Consider the following 12,948-nt stretch of genomic DNA (forward strand, 5'->3'; position numbering starts at 1 on the left):
TTTCAGAGAGGAAGAGTTAGAAACGTCAACGATGAGAGAGAATCATTGATTGGCTGACTCCTGCACATCCCCTACTGGGGATTGAGCCTGAAACCTGGTCATGTGCCCTGACTGGGAATCGAACTGTGACCTTCTGGTTCATAGGTCAACGCTCAAACACTGAGCCACCCCAGCCGGGCCTTTTCCAAGTTTTGAATGGATCATGTAGCCACCTTAAAATCCTCCAGTACCTCTGCTTCCCCGGCACACAAGGCACATCACAGTCCAGGCCCACTTTCCTTTCCCAGCCGCACTTCTCTCCAGTTCCTACCTGCTTGTGCTCCAGCCAAAACCACCTGTAGAGTTGTCCTCGAACAACTGCCCTTGCTGCTTACAGCCTTTGAGCATGCTCTCCTGGCACTGTCCTTCCTCCCTGCCTGGTGACCTCATTCTCCCAAGACCCAATTCTCATATCACAGCCTTTTAAATCTCCTTGATTTCATATGTATGAGACTATTCTTATCTTGTAATTTATTCATCTGGATTGAGCAGAGTCTGGCATATGGCAGGCACTGAGTAATAGATGGATTTTCATTGCTTTACCTGTTCTTTTAGCAATTGTTAATGAAATGAAAGTTGTAAACTCTTATTATTTGATGCAAATAAAACATTGTTTCTTGCCCTGGCCAGTGTGGCTCAGTTGGAGCATTATCCCATACACCGAAAGGTTGTGGGTTAGATTCCCAGTTGGGGCACATATGGGAGGCAACCCCAATTGATGTTTCTCTTTTTCTCCCTTTCCCCTTTTTACCCCCCCCCCCTTTCTCCCTCCTCCTCTCTCTAAATAATCAATGAAATGTTTCCTTTGGTGAAGATTTAAAAAAAAAAAACCCCAACACACACAAAAATTGTTGTTTTTTTCTTTGTCTTCTTTACCCTAGGTGGTTCTGGAATGGAGCCGGGATCAATACCACGTTTTGTTTGATTCCTACAGAGACAATGTTGCTGGAAAGTCCTTTCAGAATCGGTGAGAAAAGATAAATTTTGGAGAGTTTATTTTGACTTAATTGATAAGTCATGAAATCACCCATGTTTAAATATAGCAAGTAAGGGATCTTTCCAAGTTGTAGATATGGTTTAACTTATTCAAGACTATTCCCATCTGAAGGGACCTTGTGGTCCATCCTCACATTTTTTAGATGGAAAATCTGACTCCCAAAGAGTAATGCTGCCTTGCAGTTTATTGAGTACTTTGTTACATGATCTCATTTTATGCTGCCCCAGTTCCATGAGGTAAAGGTAATTTCATCCCTCTGAATGGCTACTCTGCAGCTGTTCTGAGCCCTGACCAGTATTCTTTGGTTGATGTCACTCTGTTAACCAGGGCCATTCCTATGGTTGCCACCAGGACTGGACCTCACCTGCCCCTGTGGCCATCACATCTTGCTGTCTTGCTATGCGAAGGAGCAAGCAACCTCCCAGATTGGATCTTTGGCTCCTTAAGGACAAGCTTCTTGGTGCAGCCATTCTTGAATGCTGACTCCAACCTTCCCTTTTCTTGGAGAGTTTTCCTCTCTCACAAGACATTGGGAGCAGTCTTTACCAATGTCTTCCTTCCCTTCTTGCAGTTAAAATGAATTGCACAGGCTCTTTTCGGTGTTTGTTTATAAAGCTATTATTTATATTGTTTTATATCATAAAAGCAATAGATGTCTCTGGTGAAAACAGTTCAGCAATACCGAAAAATAAAAAGTAAAGCCTTTCTCTGTTCCATTCTGGATTTCCCCACTCTCAGGAATCAGTTAAATGAATTTTTGTTTTGGATTCTTCTGGTGATCATTCCATCTTTAAAAATTGAAGTCCTTTTCTTTTTTATTGATTCACTTTGTACAGTCAATTCACTATTGACTCTCCTTTTCATTGTAATGACACACAGCAAATCAATACAGGGGAAGGGGCAGGAGGCGACTAAAACAAATGGGAGGTAGCTACCGAGGTACTTAACTTCCCAAAAGACCTTGGTCTAAATGTCAGAGGCCATAACCAGAGATCCTGACTGTCATTCTCCACTGAGGATAGAACCCATAAATCCTTCCCACTACTCTCACTGAACCAGAAAGTCTAATGAAACTACAAGTAATAATTGCTGTTCATTGGCACACTTGGACAGTTTTCTAAGAACCTCTAGACTGCATCACTGATTCCTCTGGATCCCTTGTCCCCAGCTTAGAAGCACTTCCTGTCCCTCTGCTCTCTTGTTATGAGTACCTAGTGATTTCTATTAAGTAAGTAGTTTTAAAAATAACTGCTAATTAGGTGTATGCACTATTTTTAAAAAAATACATTTTTGTTGGTTATCAGAGAGAGAAGAAGGGAGAGGAAGAGTGATAGAAACATCCATGAAAGAGAAACATTGATCAGCTGCCTTCTGCATTCCCCCTCCTGGGGATGGAGTCCACACTCTGGGCATGTACCCTGACCGGGAATCGAACCAGTGACCTCTTGGTGCATGGGCTGATGTTCAACCATGTTAAAAAAAATACATTTTTGTTGGTTATCAGAGAAAGAAGAAGGGAGAGGAAGAGAGATAGAAACATCCATGAAAGAGAAACATTGATCAGCTGCCTTCTGCATTCCCCCTCCTGGGGATGGAGCCCACACTCTGGGCATGTACCCTGACCGGGAATCGAACCAGTGACCTCTTGGTGCATGGGCTGATGTTCAACCATGTAGTCACACTGGCCAGGCTAGATGTATGCACTATTATAGTCCGTACCATCTCAATGAAGAGGGCTTGTGGGATTTCTTGAGTTGACCCAAAGCTTTACTCTTTGCTGTGGTCCTTAAATGAATGACACCCTGAATTTGCTCCTTTAATGAAGATGGAATCTTTGAGTCTTACTCTGTTTTAGATCCTGAGATATAACTATTTGCTGTAAAGAATTTTGTAGTCTAGTAGGGGAGGTAATTTATAGCCAGGTAACTAGTGGAGTAGGGAAACTCTAGATCTTTCTCTTAGGATCTCTTAAAACAGCCATTTTCAAAGATCCTGGGTGTCCATGTGAAATCAAAACTATTTTTATAATCATACGAAGGTGCTATTTGCTTTTTTACTGTGTTGACATTAGCATTGATGGTATAAAAGCAGTGTGAGTAGCATTGCCACACCTTAGCATGAGTCATTGTATTCTCCACCACCACATATTTGCAGGGGCAAGAAAAACTTAATTTACTTGAAAATGTTCATGATGAAGCAGTAAAAAATTATTAGTTTGATTGTGTCTTGGCCCTTTGAGTAAGTGTGCCTTTAATGTGTGTGAGGAAAGGGGAAGCAGGCCTAAAGACCTGACTGCATGGGGATTGTCTTGAGGAGAAGCCACGTGGTGATTGAGTTGTGGTCTGAACTAGCTCTTCTGTTCATGGAACACCATTGTTATAACCTGAAAGGACGAATTCAAGAATGATTACTCAGACTTGGTTATTTGGCAAAGATTTTCTTGACAATGAACAAGTGATCCTGTCTCTTGAAGGAAAAATAGTAATAGTATTTGTTGCCAATGATAAAGCTTGAACTTTCAAGTGGAAATTAGAATTTTGGAAAACATGTTTCCACCACTGTGAGCTTAGCCGGCTCCACAATATTGTAGGCTTCTCTGATTAGATGTGTGATTATCCAAAGCAATCACCTTTCTTAATGTTATATAAGAAAATTAAGGCAGTGTGTCACCACTCAGCAGATCTACAAAACTCAATATGCTGTTATTATACAGATAACTAAGACATTGATGTTACAGACTCTTGCATGGGTGAAAGAGCCATTTTACAAAGGGAAAGGAAGACCAATGGATTTGAATATAAAAGCACAAAAAGTTACTACGTTTCAGCTTCCACATTGCAACTAATTTTTAAGAAACTTCCACTTTTTTTTGGTGAGGCAGCAAAGAAGAATATCCACTATTATCTGGAAAGGGTACTAAAATACTCCTCTTTCCAATTTCATACCTGTTTGAGCCTGGGCTTTTTTCATACACTTCAACCAAAACAACGTAAGGGGGACAGACTGAATACAGGAGATTGGAGGTAAAACAGTGCCTCTCTTCTCACTAAATTTTTTTGTTGTTTTGGGAAATAGTTATTTTCATTAAAAAAATTAATACGAATAGTTAACATGTGAAGTGCTTTATTTTGTTTTAAAATGAATTAATATTATAAAACTTACCTTAAAATATGTTACGTGTGCATAGTTAAAGCCTATAAGCGAAAGCTTTTTGTGGGGCCTTAATAATTTTTAAGAGTATGAAAGGTCTGAGACTAAAAAGTTTGAGAACCATTTCCTTAATATAGCAGTTCTCACACTTTATTATGCACCAGAATCTCATGGAAGGATGAGAAACAGGCTTTCTCCCCGGCCCAGAAGTGTCTGGGATCATAGGTCTCAGAGGGGCTCAGGGAATTTTCATTTCTAACATGTTCACTGATGGTACCATGCTGCTGGTCTGATGACCACCCTTTGAGAACCATTGCATTAATGAATTCTTAATGAAATAGAATTTCCCTGCTTCAGTTTTCATTTTAGTAACACCGAGTTTTCTAAGGAAAGCTCAAAATGGGTTGTCTTTTTTCTTACTCAACCATTTATTGAGTACCTAGTCAACCTACTGTGCCTTCTGCTATGCTGGGTGCTGAGGGTACAGCTGTATAAATCCCTGCCCCAAGCGCTTCACAGCCTTTAGAAGGGAAACTAGCTTAGAAAATACTAATATTGAGGTCAGAAGTTTTAATCAATCTCTTGTTCTCTTTCTGAAAAAAATTTTTTTTTGTGTGTGTTAAATATTTCTTTTCCTGCTTTTTGATTGCATTAAAATGTAGTTTGATTTTTATGCAGGGGTATTTCAAAATTGCCTAATTTTGATGATGACAAGGAAATGATTCATATATAACATATCACATGTTCTAAATAATATATTTTAGAATATCCTAATGTTTATAGGAAGTTTCATGATTTTGCTAGTTTTTCTATAAGTCTTTTTTATGTTGTTTGCCCGGAATGGGAAAAAAATCCCATTCTACATGTCAGTAACAAGTGAATATATAAATTATTTACTGCGAATTGTGAGGCCTAATGTCTGTTTGGGGCTCAATTTTGTCTTTTCTAAATTGTAGAAATTAAGTATAAAATCTCTTCCAACTTTTTGGTTCTAAGCTACTATTTAAGTTCTACGTTTTGGTTTTGTTTTGTTTTTTACCTACTTTTCATTTAAGCTAAACTAATTAAAATAAAAGTTGTGTCACTGTCACCACAGCTTTTGTTTTGAGTCATAAGTGACTGATAGTCTGCAGGCTAAGATAAAGACTTCCATCTCGTCTGGAAACTAAGATAGTGGTCTCGTGGTTAGAATGAAAGACTCACACTCACTGCGACCATGCCTTATAGAAAAACAATTGACTCACTGACCCAGAACAGATCACATGGTCTCCTTAGGCTTGTCAGTTTAACACCAAAGAATTAAATTGATCTTATTATACAGCCTTAGAAGAACCGGTACATAAATGCATTATGTACTTACATTGTTTTCCTCATTTGAACATGTATGGATATCTCTTGATTCTACTTTAAAAATCCTTAATAGCAGGTAAGTACTTTTATAGGAAAGTTTTGGAATGTACAGTTCTTTTTTTCTTTTTTAAATATTTTTAAAATAAATTTCTTACGCAGTTTTTTAAATTTTCAGTCTAAGCAACTCAAGAAGTTGGAGTGGGATGATCTCAGATAATTTACATGAGGGTAATGTGAGGCATTTTTAAAAAAAATGGAAAAGACCAATGTATGTTGAGGGAGTAAACTAATATTTATTTAGTTAACAAGTATATATTAAACCCTATTCATGTACCAGGCACTGTCCCTAAGCATGCAGTGATGAATAAGCAGAACTCATATAGAACTGACATCTTAGTGGGGCAGTTTTTTGTTTTTGTTTTTACTTAAAAATGTGAACTATAATCGACATATAAATCAGCAGTTTTCAAAATTAACTTCCAGGCCAGCAGCATTGGCTTTATCTGGGACCTTTTGGAAATGTGAATTCTGGGGCCCCAGGCCAGACCTAGTGAATTAGGCATTCTGGGGATCGAGCCCAGCAGTCTGTTTTACAAGTCCTACAGGAGATTGTGATTCCTGCTAGCATTTGAGAACCATTGATATGGATACGTGCAGAAAAAACCCACATGAGGAAGCGTTTTGCACACCATGACGGTGGAAGAGAAAGCCTGAAGATAAAGGACAGAGGGAATAATGAAGCAGGGCACAGAATGCATAACATCTCGGCCCAGAGATCCTGCAACTAGCCTGGGAAAATGGATACTAAGAAACAGTCCAACACACTGTGCTAAGGATTCCTCAGTACAGAGCACGGTGGGAGCTGCATGCTGAGCGTACATGCTCTTCGTGGGAGCAGTGGGAAGAGGGCGTTTGGGAAGAAGGTTGAAAGAAGCATGAAAGAAAGGATATTTCAAGCAGAGGAGGAAGCGTGTTCAGAGGCACAAAAGCCTGCAAGATCTTATCCTGTTTGGGTAAGGCCATACAGTTGGAGTGTCTAGAAAACAGGGTGCAGAGTGTGTAGGAGTTTAGATTTTAATTTGCAGTCAGCGGTGAACCTTGACTCACGAGGGTTGGTAGGTGCTAGTCTAGCCATCACACAGGCCTGAGTGAGAGGTGACTCCTCATTTTCCCATGAAGCCCTTTGTCCCCTGGTACCTCTTTAACTCCACCTCCTCTTCTGTTCTTCCCTTTGTTCCTGTTGCTTCTGCCACACTGGCCACTGACCATGCCCAACAGGTGTCTGCCTCAGGACGTTTGCACAGGGCATTCCCTTCCTCTGGACCATTCTCCCCCCAGTTACCCGCATGGCTTACTTCCTCCCTTCTTCCAGATCTTTGCTGAAATGCCATCTTCCAGTGAGGCTATTTCTGATTTCCCTGTTTAACACTGACCTCCCATGTAGGCACACTTTGTATCTCCTTTTTCTGCATTGTTTTCTCCATAATAACACTGGCCATCCTCTGACTATAGTTTTGATTTATTTCATGTCTTCACCTTTCTAAAATATAAGCTCCATGTAAGCGCAGATTTGAGTTTTGTTTTACTTACTGCTGAATCCCCAGCATCTAGAACAGTGCCTAGCACATACTAAGTGCTCAGTAAACACTTATTCACTGAATGAGTAGACACTCCTTTTTTCTCCTCATCTCACTTGCTTTTTTTTTTTTTTAAGATATTTTTATTGATTTCAGAGAGGAAGGGAGAGGGAGAGAGACATCAAAACATCAATGATGAGAGAGAATCATTGACCGGCTGCCTCCTGCACCCCCCCCCAATCCCCCCCTCCTCTGGGGACTGAGCCCACAACCCGGACATGTGCCCTTGGCCGGAATCGAACCCAGGACCATTCAGTTGATAGGCCGACGCACTTCCACTGAGCCAAACCAGCTAGGGCTCACTTGCTTCTTTTAAGCTAAAACTTATTGTCACTTATATTTTTCTTCCTCTTTTAATAGGAAAGATTTACCCACCAAACCACATTTATTTTCCGTGAGATAACCCTGCGCTGCATGTTATGATTATAGCCACAAGCAAAGACGTGATGTTTTGGTTGGTTAGACTCTTGCCCTTGGTACTGTTGTGGACCTTAACCTGAGCCTACCTATGAGGAAAACAAAACGAGAGTAAGCTTTGATCCTTGGCCAAAAAAGAAAGGAAAGGGAAAGGGAAGGGGAAGGGGAAGGGGAAAGGAAGAAGTTGTAACATTACCATTACTTGGAAAAGACCAAACTATACACAGAACCATCCAAAGTATATATCATATGTCACTGTGAACTCCTGTGTCATATGTCTAGAGCAGACCCTGAAAGGTGGGTAGGATTGGGTAAGTTGATGAAAGAAAGGGAAAGAAAGCTTTTATCAGGGGTACAACCTGAACAGAAACACTAAGATGAGGCTTAGAAAGGATACTCAAGAATTAAAAGCAACCTCCCCACACATACACTAAAAGAGCAAAAAACAATAACAGTAACAAAACAAAGAATTAAAAGACTGTCTGACTCTTATTTTGAGGATATTGAGGAAAAAAATTGAGCATGTTTGGAAAGTTCTGTGCTAGTGTCTCATAGAAATCATTGGCTCATTCAGCAAATATGTACTCAGCTCCTATGTGCCAGACACTCTTCTAATCTATTGGGTATTTCAGGGAATAAAACGGAAGTTTCCTGCTTTGTTGGAGCTTACATTCTAGGGGAGGGACATTCTAGGACTTGGGGCAGCAAGGAACAGGAAGGCTAAGCATTCAATAGAGCTAGGTCTTCATTCTGGACTGTTTGATAACTCTTCGGTCATTTTAAGCTTCTAATTCTTTTCTATGTTTAGCTGCATTTCAATACCAATTTTCACTAAACTGAGAATGTATCAGTTTGATATGCATTTCTAAGACCTCCTCTTCCCCGCCCCCCAATCTTAAATGTGGAGTGATAGCAGTCCCTTTACAAGGTGGTTGAGAGGACCAAATGATGCCAACTACATTAAGTAGATAAACTGCATAAAGTTCTCCAGCATGTATTTGTCCCTCAGCTCCAGTTTGAAATGTGCAATTCTGTGCTATATGCCAAGCTGGAATTACCTTCTCATTAATTTTTTCATGACCTCTAAGTTTAAACCTGACATACTTTTCAAATATTTTGGAAAAATGCATATGAGCTTGAGGACTTGTGGGTCTGCCCTAGGCTCTGTCTGCCCATGCCCATCGACGTGGTATACACCTGGGTGAATGGCACCGACCTTGAACTACTGAAGGAACTGCATCAAGTCAGGGAACAGATGGAAGAGGAGCAGAAAGCTATGAGGTAAAGCTGAGGTTTGAAAAGCAAAACACAACATTCTACAAGTAACAGTACAGCTCAGAGGGGTAAGGTGACATTTACAAAGCCATCCAAACAAAAATCTGCATCTCAAACTCATGCCATTGCAAGGTCTTGGCAGCCATATGTCTGACCCTGGTTTCTCGGTGCCTAAAGAGGACTCATCCACTTTGGTGAGATCCTGGCCTCACTTTGTTAGATGATCATTTCAGACTGTGGCACTCCATGGTGGCCTTGGTCTCTGAGGGGCCTCCTAGAGGAGATCTGGACTTCCTGCTCAATCTGAGTCCCAGGCATCCTCAGGAAATGAGGTTTCATTACATTTTATACAGTAAGTTAGATTGTTCGCTTGGAAAAGAAAACAGGCCTACAGATTTAAATGTTTTCCATTCAATAAAGGCAGTAAAAAAATATATTCCCTTTTAATTTCAATTTATATACCATTGAACTAAAAACTTGGTAATTATTTTTAATGTGGAATTTCATCATTTTATTTACTTTATCTGGGAAAGATGGGTACAGTGGGCTTCTAGAGAGCCTTCTGAGCTAGGGATCTCGCTGATGTAACTTCCCCTCTGATTCCTCAGGAGTGTTTGCTAAGAATTCCATTCACTCCTTTGTGAATGTAATGGGTGCCACCCAGTCACAGGTCATTGGCCAGGTTATACTGCAACAAAGTCTTTCTCTCGGTGTTAGAGAATGATGGAAGACCTTCCCAGGGTATGAAAACATCTTTGACAGCCTGGTACCATGTTTTACTAAGGGTGTCCCAAAATTCACGCAAGAAGTAATTTTGATAGAAAACACAGGTTTATAATTAAAAATGGTAAATTTTTTATTGATTCATAAAGTATACAGTATAGGGTTATGTATGGAATAGCATATCGGGTAAATGGATTATCATGTCGCGATAGCGAGCACCATTAACTGTTATTGCCTGAGCAACCGCATTTTCGAAGAAGAATGGTCCGATGATGCCTCCAGCCCAAAATCCACACCCAACAGTGACATGTGGATGCATGTTTCTCAACAATCACTCGTGGATTTTCTGAACCCCAAATGCGACCATTTTGTCGATTAACCAAGCCATCAAGGTGAAAATGAGCCTTATCACCAAAGATGATTTTGTTTGAAAAATCAACATCTACTTGTGTTGTTCCATAATCCATTCAACGAACTCTATTCGTTGTGCGTGGTCAGAAGGCTTCAGTTCTTTAGTCAGTTGAACTTTATAAGAATAAAGATGCAAATCTTTCGTGAGAATACGCTGTAGAGAGCTTCTAACAATGTCCAATTCATGCCCTAACCAGTTTGGCTCAGTGGATGGAGCGTCGGCCTGCGGACTGAAGGGTTGGCTGCGGGCACGTCCCCAGTGGGGGGTGTGCAGGAGGCAGCTGATCGATGTTTCTCTCTCATCGATGCTTCTGACTCTCTATCCCTCTCCCTCCTTTCTGTGGAAAATCAATAAAATTTATTTTTAAAAAATGTCCAATTCTTGACCCCGGTGCAAAATTGATGTCCCTGGACTCTCAGCAACACTCTCACGAACTGCTTCGATGTTTTGTGTTGAACGACTTGTTGAAGGATGGCCAGAGTGTTTAAGATTACTAATTGATCCAGTCTCCCTAAATTTTTAATCTCTTCACAGTTGATGAAGTTAAATCAGTATTCCGACCATATTTTGCACGAAAATTGCGAACTGTAGCTGCCAAACCTTCATTATTTTTAAAATATTGCTCAACAATGGGAACACGTTGTTCTTTCGTGTAGCCCTCCATTTTTAATAACTCTGAACTGTCAGCTGTCACTCTATTTTTTTTTCCCCATTGGCAACACTTTACGGCACAAATGGCATAAAATTCAAATCTTGCGTGAATTTTGGGACACCCTTTATTAGCCAATGTTACCCCAATAAATTTAGTAAACTAAGCAAATAAAGTTGCTTTCCTATTTCATAACTGTGTATAGTTGCAAGCATTATAGTACTTCCTACCGGTTAGTTCCAGTGGGGTAACCAAGAAAATCAATGTTGTAAGTCATCTCTTATTCACATTTAGGACCAGCACTGGTCCATGCATATGTAATGAAATGTGTTTGCTTTCATTAGAGAAATCCTTGGGAAGAACACAACAGAACCAACTAAGAAGAGGTAAGCGGTTTGATTTTTCTCTCAGGAATGAAAAATTGAAGGACTGAAGTGAAGCTTCCGGGTTCACACCCGTTTCTGGTGGGAACACAGTATTTTGTGTTAACTCTTTTACTCCTATTCAATCCCTCTTCGGCTAGTTTTTGACCCCCAGATTACTGTGCATTCATTAGATGGGAAATTTTTTAGTGTCAAAGGTGTAGTTGATTGAGGACTCTGGTTATTTGGATTGTAGCTAACCAAAGCTTTATCACTTTTTTGGAAGGGTTAGAAAGGTTTTTCTTCTCTTTCATTCACGTTAATCTGTCTTGGTGTACTATTCTCTTGGTCCACTTAAACTCTAACTCGAGTGTTTCATTTATATCCATTATTTAATTATATACTTAATGTATATTTTCTTACCTTTAAATTCTGTCGAAGTTATATGTCTTTTTTGTTGTTGTTGAAGTTGTATGTCTTATATTTGAGGACTAGGAAGGGAATTTAGCTCAGTGACAAAAATCTGAGATATCTATCTTGATTTGAATCATACCAGACTTAGATCCTTAAAACAAGACTGTCTCACTGAGAAGTGGAAATCTCTGTTAATGACCACTTCCCCACTTAACCATTAGACTTAAAAATAAAATAATTATTCATAGAAAAATGATCCTGAGCAATTTTGAGATCCAAAAGTCCCTTCTGACTCATCTGTTTATGTTACTTATATTTACATATATATACTACTGTTAATACTATTATTTTTAAATGCCTTTTAAATTATTTAAAGTAATGATGCAACATTACAGAAAAGTTGAGAGGAAAGGGAAAAGAATATGCAGAATTCTGTGGTCTTCGATAAACAACTATGATCATTTTATTCTCTTTTCATGCATGCTTTTATACTTGTAAGTTGTCATCTATGTACAATTTTGTATCCTATCCTATTTTTAAAATTTTATACCATCATACATATTTCTGTGTTGATAAATTATCTTCATGCTTCTTTCTTTGCAATTTTAATAGTTGTATAATACCCCATAAAGTAACTGTACTATAATTTACTAAATGTTGGACACTTACATATTTTTACTGTTTTCAATACTTTAGATATTTTTGGGGGGTCTGGCATTTTCTGTGTGTGGGTTTATTTATTCTTCCTGTTTCTCTTCTCCTACTTGGACTAGATTCATGGAAGTAAACTACTGAGGAAGAAGCATGTGTATTTTTTTTACTATATGGATGTATAGTATATGTATTTCCAAAGAGGAAATGGTGAACATTTATGGTGACACTAACAGTTTTGGAGAGGATCAGGTTTACTGTGCTTGCGTTAACATTTAGTCACTATTTCTTGAAGGGTGCTAATTTAAACACTGTTTTCTTTTGCATTTCTTTAATTATTAGGTTGGACAATTTTATTTAGAGTCATAGCTATCACTTTGTGAATTCTCTAGCTCTGTCTTTTGCCTGTTCGTTTGTTTAGATAATATGTTTGTTCTAGGTATTTTTTAGGTGTAGATAGAAATGTCTCATATGAAATTATCTTAGAACCTTGTATCATTTACTTTTGTTTGCATCAGTGTTGTATCATATGCAATATATTTGATTGTATTCTAATTGAACTTGGTTAAGTTGTGAGTAGTATGATGACACTCTATCAAACAGAATTTATCAACTTTCTATTCAGCATAATGGGCTTTACTAGAATTATGAGTGATCTTTAACATGATAGTAATGAAATGCTATTTTTTGGCGCTACTTTGAGTTATTAAATTTTGGTGGCAGTCATTTTATTAATAGAAATTTGAAAGCTCTATCTTTAGATTTGCACTTGTTTAAAGATTTTATATATCATACTTCTAAGTTACTAAGTTTTATTTTTTGAGATAAAATTCCTTGTTTATTAAAATACTAGAGGCCCCGTGCACAAACTT

At 38.8% G+C, this 12,948-nt stretch overlaps 1 protein-coding gene across 1 annotated transcript in view; it reads left to right on the forward strand.

Annotated features, from left to right (window-relative positions):
* GNPTAB (N-acetylglucosamine-1-phosphate transferase, alpha and beta subunits) overlaps window positions 1-12,948 on the forward strand; it is a 42,945-nt gene that overhangs the window by 1,180 nt on the left and 28,817 nt on the right. Inside the window, exons 2-4 of the mRNA XM_006769398.2 lie at window positions 921-1,006; window positions 8,752-8,871; window positions 10,994-11,035. Of these exons, the coding sequence (XP_006769461.1) occupies window positions 921-1,006; window positions 8,752-8,871; window positions 10,994-11,035 (248 nt within the window). The remainder of the gene's footprint in view (window positions 1-920; window positions 1,007-8,751; window positions 8,872-10,993; window positions 11,036-12,948) is intronic.

The sequence above is a fragment of the Myotis davidii genome, unplaced genomic scaffold (assembly GCF_000327345.1).
Source record: "Myotis davidii unplaced genomic scaffold, ASM32734v1 scaffold120, whole genome shotgun sequence".
Classification (NCBI taxonomy): Eukaryota; Metazoa; Chordata; class Mammalia; order Chiroptera; family Vespertilionidae; genus Myotis; species Myotis davidii.